The sequence below is a fragment of the Microtus oregoni genome, unplaced genomic scaffold (genome assembly GCF_018167655.1).
Source record: "Microtus oregoni isolate MIOR12 unplaced genomic scaffold, Mior012 000026F_ref0000081, whole genome shotgun sequence".
Classification (NCBI taxonomy): Eukaryota; Metazoa; Chordata; class Mammalia; order Rodentia; family Cricetidae; genus Microtus; species Microtus oregoni.
The window spans coordinates 26,169,880-26,191,863 of NW_024543085.1; the positions used below are offsets into that span (position 1 = coordinate 26,169,880).

General features: G+C 38.0%; 1 protein-coding gene across 1 annotated transcript in view; it reads right to left on the reverse strand.

The window, feature by feature from the left end:
- Copg2 (COPI coat complex subunit gamma 2) overlaps positions 1-21,984 on the reverse strand; it is a 124,701-nt gene that overhangs the window by 32,979 nt on the left and 69,738 nt on the right. Inside the window, exons 10-20 of the mRNA XM_041675596.1 lie at positions 21,451-21,584; positions 20,818-20,885; positions 19,359-19,547; positions 7,696-7,791; positions 6,667-6,910; positions 4,196-4,271; positions 3,298-3,401; positions 2,320-2,445; positions 1,775-1,837; positions 1,195-1,334; positions 343-514 (exon numbers count right to left, since the gene is read on the reverse strand). Coding sequence (XP_041531530.1) covers positions 343-514; positions 1,195-1,334; positions 1,775-1,837; positions 2,320-2,445; positions 3,298-3,401; positions 4,196-4,271; positions 6,667-6,910; positions 7,696-7,791; positions 19,359-19,547; positions 20,818-20,885; positions 21,451-21,584 — 1,412 coding nt within the window. The remainder of the gene's footprint in view (positions 1-342; positions 515-1,194; positions 1,335-1,774; positions 1,838-2,319; positions 2,446-3,297; positions 3,402-4,195; positions 4,272-6,666; positions 6,911-7,695; positions 7,792-19,358; positions 19,548-20,817; positions 20,886-21,450; positions 21,585-21,984) is intronic.

A 21,984-nucleotide genomic window follows, 5' to 3' on the forward strand; every position in this document is an offset into this window, starting at 1 on the left:
AACACTGGAAGGAAACATCATGATTCTTCGAAGACATATCAGGTATTAGAACCTTAACTCATGGTTACATTGTTTCAACAGAAACCCTGAATTCTTTTGAGGGCTATCACTATATACATTCAGCTTCTCTTTTAGCATTATTATCAACAATCTCACAGATTTAGTTTTGAAAGTAATAGTTCTACAATAGTAACCAATTTTATAAACATACCCCCCACATAACATTAAGTTCTGGAAAGAATCATATTCTTGAGCATTAAATACTTGTCTAGACATTCTACCAGCTCAAGAGGTGATGCATTTTAGACCACTAAGTATCTTCTCCCTTCTATGAGTTAGTACCTGCTATAGGATCCTCATCTGGCAAGCGAACAAGTGTGTAACATATTCCTGGCTGATTGTAGGTGAGGCTGGGGGCTGGGATGCAGCAAAGAACTTCATAGGAATCAGATGGTTCCATTTGCACTGTTACTTTCTCCAGCAGCTGGTCATTCAGAGTGTTGGTACAATCAAACTGAAAAGTCAGCAATAGAAAAGTTGTAAAGAATAAGAAATATTTTCCAAAAAGTTGTTTCTACTCACTCATTTGTCCACAGCTCAACTCTGGAATCCACTGTATTCAACACTATAAATAGCACTATAGCCTCCTAAGATTTTTTTTTTTTAATTAGGGATTGAACCCAGGTTTCACACCTGCCACGAGTATGCTCCCACATCCCCTAAAAACTGCCCCAGTGAAACAGGCAGGCTTCTTTTTAGTTCTTCGAGTTGAGCCATCCGCTGATTTTTGTTTGTTTTTGTTTTGTTTTTCAAGATGGGTTTTTCTGTAATTTTGGGGCTTGTCCTGGAACTCGCTCTATAGACCAGGCTGGCCTCGAACTCACAGAGATCTGCCTGCCTCTGCCTCCCGAGTGCTGAGATTAAAGGCATGTGCTACCACCACCTGGATTAAATGCTGATATTTTTAAAATAGTCTATTTCTTGAGACACTCAATTTTATATCCTTTTAAATTTTAGTTATCAAAAAATAGCCCCTCAGAAGAAGAAACCTCTATACCTCTGAAAAGAAAACTAGAATTATTGCTAAATTAACCCTCTATGAAAGGAACTAGAATCATAAACTAGAGGGAAGTGCTATTTGGCTACAATATACCAGCTTATATTTAAAGGCCTAGAAAGAATTCTTTATCTCACCTGGAACACAATGTGGTCAGTAAACACGTGCTTGATACAGCGCACAAAGTATTCTGTCTCTGCCTCTGTGAGCTGAACAGGCTCAGAAGACTTGAACAAGGGCCCCAGACTCATAAACTCAGGAATGGCAGCCAACTGTTCTGTTAAACACAAAGAGAAAGAAAAGTAGAAGTACAGTATGAAGAAGATAGGTAGAGACTTTATTAAAATGCTTTAGTTACCATGGAGTAGACAGATGGTTTCATTTCTATGGCTTTACTAATAACTCAACACCCAGTCAGTGGTCTCCAAGCTTCTGTAAAATAACTCTAGATTCCTGTATGCAGGGGCGGGGGAGGACACACTAAATTGCTGATATTTTTCCCCTCTTAACCGACAAAATATGCCCAAGAACAACACTCCCAGGTAATAAATTAGTCACTGGAAAGTCCATGGACACCAGGTAATTCCAGCCACTATAACCTATGACATGGAAAAAGTTACTGAACTGAGAATTAATCAAATTGAATAAAAGTGGTGGATGTTATTAATTTATAATGCCTAGGGATTAAAATTATTACTTGTACTCATAAAAAAATACCTTGGAAAATGTCTTGCCTGGAAGGAGCCAACTTCTCTGGCTTAGGAGTCACAAGTGTGATTTCTACAAAGACAGATATAAGCAATCAAGTGAGTTTCTCTCCACTTTTAGCTAACCATGAATACAGAAAGAGATGAGGACAGTAACTTCTAGCAGATACACAGTGGCAAACAGCTTCAAGTATTGTGACATTTTATATTAAATAACTTTTAAAAAATTTCATATTGGGATTTTTCATCTTATTCTTGCTTTTGGGTAAAACTCAAGAGACAATCCTAAATTTAAACAATGTCATCTACCTTAGTACTAAAAGATCACCAATGGCGCACACCTTAAATCCCAGCATTTGGGAGGCAAAGACAGGTGAGTCTCTGTGAGTTCAATACCAGCCTGGTCGTGCCCGGCTCGAAACTATGCTATTTTTAAAAGCCTTTCCTAGTTTTATTTTCTAGGTTAAATGATATGTTACTATTTACAAGCTTTTTTTTTTTTTTTTAATAAATTACCTACACTCAGAAAAACTAACAGTTAAACAGTTCTGTTACCTGACTTCTGTTCAAAGACAGGAGCCATAGCAAGAGGAATGGACTTCAAGTCAAAGGGTTTTTCTGAAGGCTCTAGTGTGTACTGGTGTAAGGCCTTTTCCATCCCTGGTATAGAAACTGTCAGACCTATAAACAGAAAAATTTCAGCATTACAATCTCTTCTTAAAGTTCTCTGAAGGAAGAGAAACGCATATCAAAAGACTATAGCAAACAGCTTTAAGTAGTGTGACATTTTGTATTAACTGACTTTAAAAAAACTTTTTTCATCTTGGGACATTTTCTTGTACTTGCTTTTGTGTAAAACCCAAGAGAGTTAAAATTAAAATCCTAAATTTAAACAATGTCATAAGTCTTATTACTAAAGATCTCAAACGACCCTTTCATAAGAGGTTACCTAAGACCATTAGAAAACACAGATATTTATATTACAATTCATAACAATAGCAACATTACAGTTATGAAGTAACATCAAAAATGTTATGGTTGGGGTCAGCACAACATGAGGAACTGTATTAAAGGGCCACAGCGTTAGGAAGGTTGAGAACCACTGCTAGCCTAGGTATTCAAAGTAAAGATTACTATATAAAACTGTTTTATAAACCTATAAACTGCCTTATTTCTTTCAAGGAAACGTCAACAAAATGCAAGCATCTCTCAGAAAATTAAATATCTTAGCTACATGGGAACAAGAAAAGCAGAAGAAAATAAAAATGGGGAGAGATATAAGAGGGAGCCTAAAAAGAATCAGGGATAAGCAATGTTCATTTGATCCTAAAAATATATTCTTATATATTATTTCACAGGAACTTCTGTCACCAAATTAGGAAATACCTTTGTGAATATGGGGTTTCCCTAGAAATGGAATTGCATTCAAAGATTAAAACCATGCAACTGCCTAAAGGAGTCAGGTAATATGTGAATCACCATAAAATAAGTTTGAACAAGTATTATGTCCCCACATTCCTGCCTCTCACTGACCATTGAAGATATATGTAGCATTCAGAGCCATCTGTCTCTGCTGTAGTACATTCAGGTAGAAGGTAGCTCGGTCCCGTACCTCATCATCAGTATCCATCATACACCTGTTCGGAAGAAATGGCAGAGATGTGTTTCTATATCCCAAAGATTTCCAACAGTTTTGCCACCATTCCTGTAGAGCACAGTTGAGGTCACCTGATATGATTTTTATGACCGAGTCAGTAACAGTCAACATGGGCTCCTAAATTTTCCACAATTCTTGAGCGGCTATGAGTTACTAAAGAAATGCTGCCATTGCAAATCAGAATTACTACATTAGGAGGCACTGATGTCACTAGGAAGAACACAGTACCATGGCATAATAATGTAGAGTCTAACCTTGAACCCAACAAAGACTTAGCTTCTCTAAAACTAAGAAATGAACATGTTTCACTAAGGAGACAAAGAAAACTAGTACTCAGTACTATTCTGATTCATTTAAACTAGTCAGTCTTTTGTTTATGACTTAATTGCCTTAATTATAAAATGCAACACAAAATATTTGCTAAAAAGGCCTTTTCTTTATTAATTAGGGAGGGATGAAGGTCATGAAAGGTTACTATCTTTAATACTTCATATAAATCGTTTAACATCTCTTTGAAGTTAGTGCTTACTGTACAAACTGAGGTACATATGTTTACCTTACTTTTTCAAAGTCATGTAAAAGAAATCCAAAACTCAAATTCCACATCTATCCTGCACATATAATTGTCAGAAATGGAAGCACTCCATTTGCCCTCACTAGTTCTATTAGCTCTACCCTTAGCCCAGCAGTGTGTCTGACATAGTACAATGAGACTTGCCACTACTTAGCTACACGGAATCTTTATTTTTCAAAAACTGACATTCTTTTACATACCTTTGTAAGAGTACAAGGATGCTTGGGAGAAGGCTCTCATTCTGAGCTCCAAATTTAGCCAGAGCACTCACAGCAGCTATTGTGAAACATAAAATGAAGCAACATAAATATTAGCTTCTCAGAGTTAAGCAATAAGCATTCCAAAAACAAATCAGACATTTGTGAGGCCAAGGTAGGAAGATTACTCAAAGTCTGAGATCAGTCTGGGTTACATAATGAGTTCTAGGCCAGCCTGGGCTACATAACAAAAACAAACAAAAAACCAAAACCAAAGTGAATCAGAGAAGCAGCTAGTATTCAGTAGAAATAAAGTCTCATCTCATTAGCAGTTCCTTGATTGCTTAAGCATAAACAGAACTGTAAAGCATCTAGTGAGCTCTACATAAGAACATGACATACTCAGTGAGGAAAAAGAATCATGTACAAACTGAGTGTGAGCTGTCTCTACCGCATGACAGCCTCTCATCCACCCTCTGACATGATTTAGTTCAGGTTTCCAACAACTACCGCCAAGAAACTATTACTAAAATTCCTTTCATTCAACAAAGATTCAACGCTCACCTAAAGTGTACCTGGAAGTGGCAGGAGCTGAGAGGAAGAAAGCTAAAGACATGGTCTGTGCTGTAAGAAGTGAGAGTGAAGTGAGAAAGAGAGGTGAGGAATGAGCCTACCTAGCCTAGTAAATCTCTGCAGAACTAGAGCCAGGATGCTAGGTGAGTACAGAGATGGAGCTGGGCTCAGAAAAGGAAGTGAGACACTCTACTACAGCTAATTTTGTACAATAGTTAGTTTGGTCAGAGGGAAAAGGCAGGATAAGAGTATTAGAAAGAAAAGCAAATAAAAATGTCCTATGCCCAGAGCAGAAAGTGTAATTACTAGACTTGAATAAGAAGGCTGAGCACTGGACTCTGTTAGAGACTAGAGATAAACTAAACCCGCACATAGCTCACCTCTGCATGTTAATTAAAGGTTACATTACCACATAGGCACAGGATATATTTCTGATTGTTCTTAAACATTTATTTTTATTATTTTTAATTATGCAAAGTATATACACTTGTATGTAGGTATGAACACATGAGTGCAGGTGCTAGGAGAGGCCAGAAGTAACAGATCCCCTGGGAGCTGGAAGTTATAAGTGGAGCCAAATTCAGGAGCTTGGCAAGATCAGTAAATACCCTTAAGTCAGCTTTCCAGCCCAAATTTGTGTTATTTTAAGGCCCATTCTTCATATTCCACAAACAAACAAACACAATATCTGTGACACTAGACGCAGATCAGCTAGGGATCAGAAATGAATGGAAGCCTAAACCAGTACCCAATGACAAGAAATAAGAGAATGATGAAACCAGTAAGGAGGTGAAAGTAACAGGATGTGGTGAAGAATGGATGAGGTTTCAGAGCCATGACCTCAGACTCTGCCTTCTGAGTGAAGATCAAGTGAAGACTCCAGTTCACATTAGTTTGAATTTCACATTACATCTGGGGCGGATGATAAGAATTAATATTCAGGAGAGTTATGCCTATCAACAGAGGCCCCCAAAACATCTAGATGAATGTATACAATGACAAGACAGTTCTACGGTTGGCCAATTAATGTCTTAGAAAGAAAGATTATAAATAAGACCAAAGGAGGAGGAAACATGAAGTACACTGTGAAATCAAAGGAAGAGAGTTTCCTTGAGCAGCCACTGAATAGTATATCATGTTGAGATGTGAACTAAAGTAAAAATATTAGTCTGATTTTCCAGCTAAGTCATATGTAATTTAAAAAGTAATTTGAGAAAAAAAATAAGAAGAGGACCAAATTTTATTGAGGGGAGAAGAAAATGGGAAAAGAGCACATGAAGGCAGCTAATGATGGCTTCTGAGTTTATCTGGCTACAAAGTAGAAGGATAAGATCAGAAGATAATGGGACAAAGGATTACAGGAGAATTTACCTATATTAGTGGAATATGCTAGAATCACTTAAAATGTATAGATGGACACATTCATACACAAACCCCATATACATTCTGACTTAATGTTTTAATTTAATTAATTCTTAATTAATGGTTTAATGAAAAAATAAGAGGTATCAAGCCGGGTGGTGGTACTGCACGTCTTTAACTCTAGCACTCAGGAGACAGAGGCAGGTGGATCTCTGTGAGTTTGAGGCCAGTCTCTAACTAGTTTCAGGGCAGCTAGTTCCAGGAAAGGCTCTAAAGTTATGGAGAAACCTTGTCTCGAAAAACCAAAAAAAGAGGTACCATTCTAGTGTTCTTGTTACACTGAAGGTAAGGGCTGTAGGACACCAATACAAGGCCAAAATCTGTATAGAAGTTGGAATACAAAGGAAAAGCTGTGTATCTAGACCCTCCAAAATCATAGCACACCTATAACTTTATTTTCCAATTTCATTACTACCCTCTTGAATTACGTATTTTTAAAGACCAGCAATTATATCACTAGTTGTATTCTACTGACTCACCAGCTCTGACAGCCTCATTCTCCAGGACTACCCTATTAAAAATGAATCTGATATACTTGGAGGGGACAGGAGTTCTAGGGCCTTCTTTGCCCAGTAAGTGTAGAATCTTAGTAGCCAGAACGGTGTGTTCACAGTCCTCAATGAATTCACAGAGGTGGGCTAGACCAGCTTCTTTACTCTCAGGGTTCTCTTCCACAATGCTGATTATGCAGTCCACAATGGCCTTTTTGTATTCAAAACCTCCCTAATAAAAGAGAAGATAAAACTGCCATTTGTTCATAGAACCTTTTTCTCTCCCACCAATAAGTGCCCATCTTGTTTTTTTTTTATGAGAAATGCTTAAACTTCAATATTCATACTTTTATTTTTCACCACCCCATCCCCATTTTAAGGGATTTTTTTTTCCAAAAAGAAATGCTTGTATTTCAAGGTTCATGCTTATAATATCTCAATTAACATCCTTTACTTAATGTAACAATAACAATGAAGTATTTCCCCTTCAAGTGGGAAAATAAATAGCCATGATAATACAGCAATTGGAATCTTGTATAGTATTTGAGAGACATACAGAAATGAGAAAGAAATATATTTAACATACGATAAAGAAATGTACTTAAGCCGGGCGGTGGTGGCGCACACCTCTAATCCCAGCACTCGGGAGGCAGAGGCAGGCGGATCTCTGTGAGTTCGAGGCCAGCCTGGTCTACAAGAGCTAGTTCCAGGACAGGAACCAAAAAGCTACGGAGAAACCCTGTCTCGAAAAATCTAAAAAAAAAAAAAAAGAAAGAAAGAAATGTACTTAAAATACTAATGGGATGTCCTGGGTTGAACTGGAGCAAGTACAGGGGGAAGTAAAGAGTAGACATGATTAAGAATCATTGAATATATGTATACAATTTTTAAAGAATATAAAATAAAAATGCAAACCATGTAGAAATGAGTAAACAACAACAAAACACTGTGATATTTAACAGCAATGAGGGGAATTTAAGAGAACAACTTCCAATGTTTAAGTAGTCTGCTACCTACATCATCTCTCAGCATGTTGGAAAGAAAAGTCATCATGACGCTGTGCTTTCGAGGGTACTTCTGACAGAGAGCACTAATCGCCTGCACAACCACCACCTGTGGAAAAGCACAGACCAGTTAAAGGAGCTGAAACCATTCTTTGTACTTGGTTAGGATCTTTCAACATCAATAAGATAGCTGTTCTCCTCTATGGTAATTTTATATTTAATATAATTTCAATAAAAATGACAATAAAAAATTTCATGAAACCAGGAAGCTTTATTTTGATAAGAAAAACAAACAAGCATAGCTAAGAAAAGGATAAAAACAGCTTCAATGGGGAGTTAATAGTTGCTAACAGGCCCAATAAAGCTTATTAAAATGACATACAAATAGGTGATAAACAAGTATATAGAAAATAAGAACAAGCACATAATGGAACTTGAGTGAAACATAGAAGTGTAAAATTTATCTGAAGTGAACATGAGTGAATTCCTCCATACTGAAGGGTAGGAATTCTAACAATGACTCAAAATCAAGTGGAACAGACAAGAAGACTGACAAACTATAAAAAATAAAATAAAAAACCCCACCAACCACCAAACTAAAAACAGAAACTAAACCCAAAACTTGTGTATTACAAAACCCATTCTAATACAGGAGATAAATGGAAAACTGGAAGAAAAAAATTAGTAACATGTTTCATGTTTGTATCCTTAACATACAAGAAGACTTTAAATAATTGAGAAACAAAGACAAAACCTTATAAAAAAACATGGTGGAAAACTCAACAGACAGCTCACAAAGAGGTCTTAAGTGACCTTTAAGAGTGAAGACAATGGTTAGAAATGCTGGGAGACGGATCAATGTGTACATCAACCAAGTGTGAAGACCCAAGTAGTGAGCATCTGTAATCTCAGAGCTCCTCCAGGGAGATGGGAGAAGGAAGCAGTGGACAAGCTAGGGTGGTGAGTGTGGTAACAATCAAGACTGTCCTCTGGCCTTTCCACATGTGCTCTACCATGTGTGGACCCATGCCTATACATATTCTTACACACAAACATTATGCAGACACACAAACAGGGATTTCAAAAGAGAAAGATGTTTTATATTCCTCATAAAAACAGAATTCAAATTAAAACTACACACAGAAACACTATTTCTCATCCAAAAGGTTGGCAAACAATAGCTCAACACACACTCCTGGAAAGATTTGGAAAACTAATACTTTTATACACTGCTGGCAGCATTTAGCATGCTCTATGAATGATGTATTTATTATATTTAGCTTTCATAATATGCCTTGAGGACATAGATCTAATGTTTTGAAAAACATATGCTCAGAGTATCCATTGCACCATTATTCCTAAGTACAAAATAACTGCACACTACCCAAACAGGAGACTAGTTCAATAAGCTACATTCCACACAGCTGCTGGGATATTATGCAGCTGGAAAGAAATATGAAGCATCTCAGAGTTTGAGACCAGTCTGGTCTATAGAGCAAGATCCAGGGCAGCCAGAGCACACAGAAACCCTGTTCTGAAAAGACTGAAAAAAAAATAAAATAAAAGCATATCTCTTTCCAAAAACATTAAATGACTTCTATTTATTTTTAAGTTGAAAATAGGAAAAACATTGTACAAAAAGAACACAACAGTATGCTATCTTTGATGTACAATAAAACAGGAAACATGGATGTATCTTTTATATTTATAAAAGGTGTACCAAAGATGTGCAAGCAAATAGTTTTATAAGGAGGTATGGGAGGAAGTGATACTCTTCTGAATATATCAACACTTCTTGGAATAGTATAATATTTTACATATCAAAAATGAAATAATTAAATGGGAAGGGCAATACTACAACTGAAAACAAGCTGAAAGAAATTAGTCTATTTGTTCATAAAAGATTTATGGTAATTGCACTAAAATATAAGAATTAATCCAAAAAAATTAACCACTCTACATGAGTAATTACAGTTTTCATATTAAACACACAGAAAACAGCAGTAGGTAACACTAGGGCACAATTAGCTTTTTATTATTTCATTTATATCTCACAACAACTCTATGAGATTATTATTATTATCATCATCTCCCTGGTATAGCCAAGGAAACTGAGACAGCCAGAGTCACACATCTTGTCAGTCATAAAATTAATTCCAGGAATTTAGAGGTCATTTTCTTCTCTCTCTCTCTCTCTCTCTCTCTCTCTCTCTCTTTTCAAAATTAACTGCTTGATCTGTCATTTAAAATGAGTCTTAAACATGCATTTCTGTAGGGAATATAATTAAGAGTAAAACTGCTGGATCACATACAGAGCATGGATTCATTAAGCTTAATAAATTTTTCCAAAATGACTGTACTTATATTTCCACTAAATATATTTAAGTTTTGGTCTGCCTCATCTTCATCAAGGTAGGGAGTGTCCAAGAGACTTCTAAAACAAAGCAATATAGGTACTGCTTGCCCCTGTTTGCATCCTAAAACTTGAAGGTAAGATTCTATTGCTAGCCAGGAGGTGGTGGTGCATGCCTTTAATCCCAGCACTTGGGAGGCAGAGACAGGAGGATCTCTGTGAGTTCGAGACCAGCCTCATCTACAAGAGCTAGTTCCAGGACAGGCTCCAAAGCTACAGAGAAACCCTGTCTTGAAAAACCAATAGTTTATTGCTGAAGACACCGTACACTTTGGATGCCAGGCCCTCATCCTTCTTCTAGTTAATTTATGGGTCCAAGGGAGGAGTCAATGCTTTTTAACAAAAGAAATTTTTAGGTACATGTTTTATGGTAGTTTTGTTAAGATTAGATGTTTGCTTTGGTGAAGAAAAGCAAGTCCATTGAATACTGACCCTGAAGAAGACAAAGTAGAATCCTTCATCTAAAGATTTTGTCTTCTGGAATGCAGGGACCATAAAGAGCGTTTATGGGACATGAATTTACAGTAAGACAGGATACAGGAGATCTATGAGCTGAGCAAGTATGTTCTCTTTAGAAGCCATCTTAGTCTGTTTTTTTTTTCTTTAAAGTTGATCTAAAACTACTTCTTAGGGTGCTGTGGTGATATGAAATAAAATGGCCCCCCAAAGGGAGTGGCACTATGCGGAGGTGTGGCCTGTCAAGAGGAAATATGGCACTTTGGAGGTAGGTTTTGAGATCTCCTTTGCTCAAGCTATGCACGCTGCCATAGACAGTTCACTTGCTGCTGCCTGTAGATCAAGATGTAGAATTCTCATCTCCTTTGCCAGCACCATGCCTGCCGATATGCCACCATGTTTCCTGACAAGATGGTAATGGACTAAACCTCTGAAACTATCAGCCAGCCTCAAATGTTTTTTCTCATAAAAGTTGCTGTGGACATAGTGTTTCTTCACAACAATTGAAACCCTAATTAAATCGGGTGCCATCTGCATTTTCTTTTTAGATTAACAATTCATATAAGTACGGTAGATGAGGAAAATATGTGTAAAGGATGGACTTTTAAAAGATTAAGGAAAGGAAATATCAACTAGGCAGTCAGTATGACCAATAGTACAATAGTGACAAGTCTATTATGGGGATAACCAACACTTTTCTGGTTGGATTTGCCTTCTAAACACTGTGTTTAAGACCATATATTAATACTGCTGTCAGCTGTAGTCAGAGAAGCTTCTTTATGGAGTGATCAGGAGTGAATACAGACAATTCAAACTGGTCAAGGTACTAGGAATAAATGGCTGTTGAACACACAGCCATAAACAAGATCCCCCCTTAAAGTTTCATCTATACACACACACACACACACACACACACACACACACACACACACACGCTCTCCCATGGGGAGTACTGTGAGAGAAGGGCAGAAAGAATGTCAGAATAGGAAGGAAGGTGGAGTGGTGTGGAATGCTGACTTCCTGGCTGATAGGACTATTGCACATTCTTGAACTCATAGCAGCTGTTATCTGCACAAGTTTGGGCCCATCAATACCTTGTCATGAAAGGGAGAGAGGCTCATGGGGCTCTACCCCCTCTGAGGATTTAGTCACAATTTATGGTTGAGAGAGGAAGGAGAGACATTTCCTTCAGTGGTATAGACATTGGTAAGGTGTTCATGCTCCTGTAAACAACCTGAAAGAAATTCATTGGGAAGCAACCCCTTGCCCTCCCCTGCATTCATACCATGAAAGTAGAAGGGAGGATAGTTGGGGAAAGGGTGTAGATTAGCAGAAGGTGGAGGAAGGCAAAGAGGATACTAGTGTGAAAATTATGTATACAATGTATGAAATGTATATGTTTGAAATGTATGTAAACCAATAAAAATACAGAGACAGAAATGATGAAAGAAAGGGGAGAGGAAAGTTAACACAATGTTAATGCTAAGACTGGGGGGTGGGAGCAAAAACTGACATCCCCAATTAACTATCTCAAATCCAAATTCCCCTCTCCCCAAATAAAAAAACGTAATATATCTGTTGTTCCGAAGATTTTTCCTGTATTTTCACATTTACAGTATAAATGTGATTTTTGCCTACACTGTAACATTCCTTCAGCATCAATACTTTGTCAATATTTGAATAGAATATAGGATGAAATTTGTAAAGGGATGAAGCTAGGGATTCAGGAAATGGGATGCAAATATAAATAAATATAAGTAAAGATATAAATTCTTTAGTAGTTCTAGTTTGTCAGATTTATGTCTTATTTTTAAAATTATATATACGTATGCGGGCGCACGCGCACACACGCAACACACACACATCCCACTCTATCAAGAAATCACTCTCAGGCACAAGCAATCATGTTAAGGGTGCTGGCTTGCCTCTTCAAGCAAATAGGACTTCTCTGAATCACTTTGTAGAATCAGAACTGAAGTATTTATAATCAATATAAGCCGTAGTGTGTTTATTTAAGAGTGACTGTGGGGCAGGAAAACTCCTCCTACAAATGGCATCCACCATAGGGTGTCGATCCACATAAGACCTAAGTCTTTTTAAAATAAAGGTTCTAAACACACAAAAACAGAGCCAAACACAGCTTCCTAGTCTGACAGTCACAAGCCAGCTGCAGGGCAGAGAAGCACCTCCCAACTGCTGCGTTAAGGGCCATGGTAGGTTCCCGCAGTCTCTCACAGGGTCTCAGTACAGAGAGACTTCTAGCTGCTGCCTGCAGATTTGAGCTGCCAGAGCAAGCTCTGCCAGTATGCTGCATGGCAGATTTAGGGTTTTTGCTCATGCAGAGAGAAAAGGTTACAGATACACAGTAAAGACAGATTCGATAAAAAAAAATACCTTTCAATGAGTAAAAATGTGTCTAAAAATATATGAAGGCTTAAGAGAAAAAAGAAAAAGGGTAGAGAAAGTCCTTAAAAAAGGGATAGAGCTGGACAGGTGGTGGTGGCGGCACACACTTTAATCCCAGAGGCAGGAGGATCTCTGTGAGTTCAAGGCTAGCCTGGTCTATAAGAGCTACTTCCAGTATAGGCAATAAGGCTACACAGAGAAACCCTGTCTCAGAAAAAAATAAAATAGAGTAATAAAAAATATATTAAGCCATGTAAAGATGGGAAATATACAGAGAGTTTAGATTATGTATGTTTTTGTGTTATCTTTGAATTTTTTGACTGCTAAGAGACACTGGATTATAAAAACTGCTAGGTTCAACGAACCTACATATTTTAAAAATATCTTGACTTCAAAATTTAAGTCAAAAGATATGTTACTTTGTGGGAGAGGTTATGCTTTTATTTCTACAGGAAATAAGAGGCTATGAATTCATCCTGTTTTTATTATAAAACTCCACACAGTCACAGAAATCAAGAACTAAAAAATCAAGAAAATCACTGATGATATTCTATAATTTTTTTCAATTCTACAATTTTCAATTACTGATGATTAAAAAGTACACTGAGCTTTAAACAACTTAATGAGAATTTGTTTTATAAGGTTAAAAAGCTAACAAATTAGTAATTGGGAAAGATTCTGCTAATAAAGAATGCAGCTTAACAAAAGTATTATCACCTTTTTCTAACTTTCTTTTTTTTTTTTGTTTTTTCGAGACAGGGTTTCTCTGTGGCTTTGGAGCCTGTCCTGGAACTAGCTCTATAGACCAGGCTGGTCTCGAACTCACACAGATCCGCCTGCCTCTGCCTCCCGAGTGCTGGGATTAAAGGCGTGCGCCACCATCGCCCGGCTCTAACTTTCTTATGGCATGTTTCAGACTATTTATTAAAATATATAGCATTATTAAATAAATTAAAATAACAAAGTTATTACAATAACAATGCTTATATACTTTCTTCATAGTTTAAAAGATTTTTATAATCTGAAATTCTTTTATGTACCTCTTTACTGCCTGATCATATCTGTTGTAGCCTCCCTTGGTATGATTATTCTCCTGATCTCTTTCCTATTTCCTTATTGTTCTTCAGTTTACTAATGTACCCCCAGACAATAAATCTATGTAAGTTTTGCTTACTCTTTGGTGTTGACATGACTGCTATCATTCTGTATACAACCTGCAACTTGCCCAATATGTTTCTAGTAATGCGTACAACTGAAAAGGTCTCATAGTTCAAAGAGTGAAACTGTGGGGTTTTCTCCTCCTCCTCTTCCTCCTCCTCCTCTTCTTCATCTTCTTCTTCTTTTTTCTTTCTAGTCAGGCATGGTAGCACCTATAATTTCCACCCTTGGAAAGCTGGAGTATCAGGATTGTGAGTCTAAGACTAGCCCAGGCTACCTAGTAAGAACCCGACTTACTAGGAAGAAAAAAATAAAAACAAACATTAAAAAAATTCACTTTTAGTAGACATTGGATTTTTTAATGCTACAAGCAATTGTACACAAGGATAAACAAATATTTCCAATGAATCATAACATGGCCATCAATTTTTTAGTGCACTTTAATTTTCAATCTTTTTAAACTTTTTAATTTTCTAAAGTTGAAGACAGTAAACTATTACCCAATCTTGGTTGCATTCTACTTGATTTTTTTTTTTCCAGACAAAAGTCTTGCTATTTACCCAGGATGTCCTAGAACTTGTATGTAGCTCAGGCCGGCCGAAACTCATGATGTTTCTGCTCCAGCCTTCTGAGTACTAAGATTATTGGCACATAGCACCATTCCACACTTATATCCTACTTTTGTAGGGTTTGAAAGCTATGATGGTTTTAGTTTTTTAAAAAAACTTTTTATTTAATTATTTTTTTTAAAAAATGTTCTTTTCTCATTTTATGTGTCAATCCCAGTTCCCACTCCTTCCACTCCTCCCACTCTCTCCACCCCCTCCCCCCACATCTTATCCACTCCTCAGAGAGGGTAAGACTTCCCATGGGGAGTCAACAAAATCTAGCACACTATTTTGAGGCAGGACCAAGGCCCTCCCCACTGTATCTAGGCTAAGCAAGGTATGCCTCCAAAGAAAATGGGTTCCAAAAAGTCAGTACAAGCAATAGGGATAAATCCTGGTCTCACTGCCAGTGGCCCCACAGTCTGTCCCAGCCATACAACTGTCACCCAAATTCAGAGGGCCTAGTTGATCCTGTGCTGGTTCTTTCCCTGTCAGGCCAGAGTTGGTGGGCTCCCATTAGCTCAGGAATAGTGGATACTAGTTGTAAAGCAAAGAATAACAAGCCTATAGTCCTCAACCCCAGAGAAGATAAGTAACAAGGAGAACCCTAAGAGAAACATGTATAGATCCACCTGGGAAGAGGAAATAGACAAGATTTCCTGAGAAAATTGGGAGCATGGGGGTGGGGGGATAAGGGAGGGTGGAAAGAGGAGGAGGAGGGGAGGCAGGGAGGGGGAGGAAAACTCGAAGGAACAGGGTAGTTGAGATGGGGGAAGGACAGAGATAAAGAGCAAGGAAAGAGATATCTTGATTGGGGGGCCATTATGGGGCTAGCAAGAAACCTGGCACTCGCCGGGTGGTGGTGGCGCACGCCTTTAATCCCTGCACTTGGGAGGCAGAGGCAGGCGGATCTCTGTGAGTTCGAGACCAGCCTGGTCTACAGAGCTAGTTCCAGGACAGGCTCCAAAGCCACAGAGAAACCCTGTTTCGAAAAACCAAAAAAAAAAAAAAGAAAAGAAAAGAAAAAAGAAAGAAACCTGGCACTAAAGAAATTCCCAGGAATCTACAAGGATAACCAGCTAAGACCCTAAGCAATAGAGGAGAGAGTGCATAAACTGGCCTTGCCCTGTAGTCAGATTGATGGCTATCTTAAATGTCACCATAGAACCTTCATCCAGCAACTGATGGAAGTAGAGGTAGAGATCCTCAGTGGAGCACTAGGCTGAGCTCCCAAAGTCCAGTTAAAGAGAGGAAAGAGTAAGAATCTGAACAAAGAGGTCAAGACCATGATGGGGATACCCATTGAAACAGTTTACCTGAGCTAATGTTTTAGGGTTTTTAAAGAATTAAGAATAAAACTAAAGAACATGTAAATAGATAATTTCAGGTTTCTTGCTAGCCCCATAATGGCCCCCCAATCAAGATAATTTCAGGAGCCCAGATCATCTAAAATATTTATTTTATGGTCATTTGCCAACTTCCATTCTTTCCATTCTAAACAATTTTTATAACATTCCAAAGTTTGAAATGGTCTACTTTTGTTTATTTTTCATATTAAGTAGAGAGCAACAGTCCCTTTTGCTACATGGCTGAGTGTTAGAAAGAATGGTAAGGTCTTCTTTCCCTTTCTTTACACTAAAACTTATTGTCCTTTGATCTTTTCTAATACACTGTCACTCGTTCTACTCAGCACTTTATTAAAAGTGCTAGCTATTTTAGTAAGGTAAGAAAAAAAGATAGGAAAGATCTTTGGATTCAAATAAGGAAACCTCATTTACACAAGATATTATTTATACAGATAATTTCTTTTTTTTTTTTTTTTTTTTTTTGGTTTTTCGAGACAGGGTTTCTCTGTGGTTTTGGAGCCTGTCCTGGAACTAGCTCTTGTAGACCAGGCTGGTCTCGAACTCACAGAGATCCGCCTGCCTCTGCCTCCTGAGTGCTGGGATTAAAGGCGTGCGCCACCACCGCCCGGCCTTATACAGATAATTTCAAACAATGTAGTAACAATATGGTAATTCAGCAAAATCACATGATACAAAGTTAATATGGAAAATTAAAAGAAAAATAGTTTTACACATTAGTAATAAACAATTATTTGATTATTTGATTATTTTCAGATAAAGATACTATGGTGGTTTTGAATAGAAATGGCCTCCACAGACTCATGTGTTTGAATGCTTGGCCCATAGGGAGTTGCACTATTAGGAGGTATGATCTTGTTGGAGTAGGTGTTGCCTTGCTTGGAGGAAGGGTGTCACTGTGAAAGCAGGCTCTGAGGTCTCATATATGCTCAAGCAATGCCCAGTGTGGCACAGTCTCCTACTGTTACCTGTGGATCAAGATGCAGTACTCTCAGCTCTTTTTTCAGCACCTTGTCTGCCTGCATGCCACCATGCTTCTTGCCATTACAATAATGGACTAAACCTCTGAAACTGTAAGCCAGTCCCAATTAAAAGTTTTCCTTTATAAGAGTTGCCAAGGCCATGGTGTCTCTTCACAGCAATGAAACCTTAATACAGAAGTTGGTATCAGGGACTAGGGTATTACTGTGATAGGCTGGACTATGTTTCTGTTTTGAGTAATGTGGGCTTTGAGACTCTGAATTAGAAAAGCAGTTGAATGTTTTAAGTGGGGTACAATGGGCCATGGAAGACAGTGATGCTGAGAATGACTGAAATATGGGGGCTCAGCTCAAGAGGTTTCAGAGGAGAAGAATTTTAGTATGCTACCTAGAAATCATTCTTGTGATATTTTGATGAAGAATGTAGTTGGTTTTTGCCCTTGTCCAAAAAGTCTACCTGAGGTTAAGTTGAAGAGTTTTGGGTCAATTCTGTTAGCAGAGGAAACCTCGAAACAGCCTAATACTGACTCTGTTGTGTGTTTATAAGAGGTCACTCTTATGTAGCTCTCTAATGAACAGGTGCAAGCTGAGGAAGGAAACACAGGATATACAGTTCAAGGAGAAAAAGGGCATCAGGAAGTGGAATGGAGCTAAATCCTGTGTTCAAGGAGATAAACAGATTAAAGAAAAGCTTGAAAGTAAATGGAATAAAGGGAGTGGTGACCTTAGGGCAAGACCTCACCTACTTAAACTTCCAATTTGTGAAAAGGAATTTAAAGAAAAGCTCAGAGCCTGGTGTGGTGGTGCTGGCCTTTAATCCTAGTACTCAGGACGCAGAGGCAGGCGGATATCTAAGTTTGAGGTCAGCCTAGTCTACAGATTGGGTTCCAGGACAGCCAAACTGTGAAGTAAACCATGGAAAACAGAAAGCTGGTGAAGGTGTAATTGAATGAGGTGAGGGGGGCATGTACTGACCCCAGCAAGCAGCAGAACTTGGCAGCTTTAGCCATGTGGTTCTGGCTTTAGAGTTAAGGCTAGAAGAAAGGGGTTATCTCTCTCTGTGACTAAGGAAAGCCACAGAGGCCAGGCGTGTGGCAGGGATGTCTCTGTATGGAGGCCCAGAAGGCCTATTGTGTGAAGCTGTATAGGTGAAGCTTGGAGAGGCAGAGCTGTGGGATACCTGCCGAGGAAAGCTGAACAAAGCTGGAGATCTGAGGAGCACTTTGATATCAGACATGGAGATGCAGTTTGGAGTTTGCACAGCTTGTTTTTGGTCTTGCTTTGGTCCAGTATTTCTTCACTATACTTCCTTCCCTACCTTTTGGAACGGTAATATATATATTTGAAAGGTATATATATATATATATATATATATATATATATATTCTGTACCTTCATTTGTTGGAAGTATGTGATCTGTTTTTGATTTTACAGGGGACTGCTGTTAAGAGACTGTATAAATCTCAGAAGAGACTTTGAACTTTAAACTTATTTAAAAGTTTGAGACTTTTATATACTATGGGGACTTTTGAAGTTGGACTGAATGCATTTCTGCGTTATGCTATGGCTACAAGCCTATGGGGGATAGGGAGTGGAATGTGGTAGTTTGGATAGGAATGGCCCCCATAGACTCAGGTGTTTGAATGCTTAGTCCATAGGGAATGGATCCTATTAGGAGGAGTGGCCTTGTTGGAGGAAATGTGTCACTGTAGAGGTGGGCTTTGGGGTCTCATATGCTCAAACTATGCCCATTGTGGCACACAGCCTCCTTCTGCTGCATGCGGATGAAGATATAGTACTCTCAGCTCCTTTTCCACCATGTTTACCTACATGCCACCATGCTTCCTGCCATTATGATAAGGGAATAAATCTCTGAAACCATAAGCCAATCCCAATTAAGTGTTTTCCTTTATAAGAGTTGCTGTGATCATGGTGTCTCTTCAGAGCAATAAAACCCTAACTAAGACAGATACCAAAGCACTCCACTAGGGAAGAAAGTCTTTTGAACTAATTATGCTAGAATAAGTGGGTATGAGTATAGGAAAACACCCAACTTATCATACAAACAATTCAAGTGGTCACAAACCAAAATGTAAAAGCTAAAGACATAAAACATTTAGAATAAAACATATCTTTACAACCTGGAGAAATATAAAAGTTATTTATGTACGATACAGCAATATCTTGGAAGGAAAAGAATGATACTGCAGACTTCATAAAAATTAAGACCTTCTCAAAGGACACAGTTATAGCAAGCTACAGACCAAGGAAAAACTTATTTAAATTCTTACCTTGAACTCATCTGAGATTTCAGATACAAAAGAAGATATCTGCTTCATAAGCCTGTCCACACTGCTCTCACTTCCTGTTTTGAGCAATGTAGTAATGGCCAGGGTAGCAATGCTTCTGTTTGAGTCTGTGATTAAGTTCTCTAAGTCCAGGTTGCAGGCAGTAACAGCAGAGGGGTGTTTCATTGCCACCTTGTAGAAGGTAACAAGAAAAACAAAACAAACAACAACAACAAAAATAACGCACATTATTGTTGATAAAAGCCAGAACCTAAACTTTAAATATGGTAAGTGACAATCTAAAGGGATCATTTTAGGTCATGTGGTGAATGCCTATAACCTTAGCACTTGAGAGCTGAAGGTAGAAGAACCAGAAGTTCAATGTCAACTATGGCTACTTAGCAACTTCCAGGCCAGCCTGGGCTACCTGATACCCTGTCTCAACTCCCCACCCAAAGTAACTGTTTTTTAACTAACCAGGTTTCACCTGATAAATAAGTAATGGCCACAATATAGCATAGTACTCTCATTTGTTAACCTCTTACATGTAACCTTAATGACAGCATCAGTCTCTTTTTTATAGGCAGCCTATATCTCCTTATAGTTTATATGTTCATGAGTGTCTATTCTAAAAATATTAGAACTCTGAGAAAAAGATCTACTATGGTAAATGCTGATCATGAAAGACATTCTGTCACTTTTAAAACACTCCTGCAACTAAACAAATTCCTGTCAAATTGGAGTACTCATTGTTGCTAAAAATATGTCTGTCATTCTACATTGATGTTCCATCTCTGTTTATCCCATATTGGCACAGAATGTCTGATCCAAAAATCTGAAAATGTAAAAATACTCTGCAGATCATTATCAGTAAAACTCATTCAACAGAAAAAGATGACCCAGACTAATGAAAAAAATCTTCATTTATCCATGTAGCAAAGAGTCACAGGCTCTATGCAGAAATCTCTGTGTATTTTAATGGTGAGGTGTTGCTTCAGGCCCACTGGAGGTAATATAAAAGATAGCATCACATTATATAACCTCTCTAAAACTCACAAACACGTGAATTCCAAGACACAACTTGTTTCAAGATGAGAGATGAGGAATTGATAAAACTGTTCAATCTTTGTATTGTTTCATATGATTTTTATTAACCACAAGTGGCTATAAGCATAGGTCGTATGATTAGTGTGACTAAGGAATTGAACCCCTTACTTAATCTTAATAAACTTAAATTGGCACTTGTGAATGGCCTCCACATTGAACAGTGTACCCCTTGAACATAAAGTACTCAGAAGTCAGAAATCTTTCATAGACTAACAGTATAAATGGCCACAACTAAGGCGCTACGCATGTGAAGCACATAGATCAGATATACTAAGCTTGAAGAGAAAGCCAAATGCTTTGTATTTAAGGTTTCTGAATTAAACATACAAGTCTCTATCACCAACAGGATACCTACTTTGTTCAAGGTCCTCACAGCTGCGTATCTCAAGGCTGGTTTAGGAGAGCTACAGAAAAGTTGAAGAACTGGAAAAAGGGAAACAGAAAAGTAACTGTGGTTCCTGTTCACCATATAGCTGAAAATTACAATGTGTAATGAATCACATTCATTGTTTGTATCAGAAAACTAGATCACAATATAAAATCTTCATGTGAACAATAATATCAAAAATAGGGGGGAAAGTACTGTTCAGGTGTAAAAATTTTAATAGAAAACAAGGTTTGCTTTGCTTCTCTAAGAATTAATGTCCCAATTAGTATTTGAATTGTTTAAGAGAAATAGTGCTAGTTGTGAGAGCAAAGGAGCCTGTCCTGGCACTAGCTCTTGTAGAGCAGGTTGGCCTTGAACTCACAGAGATCTGCCTGCCTCTGCCTCCAGAGGCTGGGATTAAAGGCGTGCACCACCACCGCCCAGCACAAATGTGTTTTCTAAACATTAAAGAGAACTGAAATCATTAACAAACATCTTTATTCACTGAGCAATCTCGGCCCTAAACACCACTCTAATGACCACTCTGCAGACCCATTGATTAAAAAAAGAAAAATCAACATAGAAAAAGAACATAGAGAACAGCTATAAAATACAACTAACCTGAGACGGCAGGCGCCAGCTCTCTTGCAGTGCAGTTAGGAAGGTGAATAATGGCAGAAGCAGCTTCATAAATAACCATTTCATGTTTATTTCGCAAGCAGCTCTCAATGAAATCAAAGAGTGGACTTTCATGACTGCCAATAAATGCAAATAGATCATGTTTACATATCAAATAGCAGGGTATATGCACAACGGTTAAAAGCGCAGGTAGACTGAGATATACTTCTGGAACACTGTATAAAAGATCACTGAAAATTCACTTCTTCAAAAAGCAATGACATTTGTTAAACCCAGTTTCTTCAGAACTTTGAAATTTAACCAAGTGAGCTATTACTGAAGAAAAACACGGATCTCAGTGAGAATAGTGAGCTTTCTGGTGCTTTTACTTGCTGTACTCCCAATTCCCATCCCTTCTTCCTAGCTCTGGAAACCAGCAGTCTCAGCCTGTGAATGTCAGCAGCCTCAGTGAACTGGTTTAACATCAGCCAAATCAATTTATGTTACATATCACATTAAAAACTTGAAAACTATCTA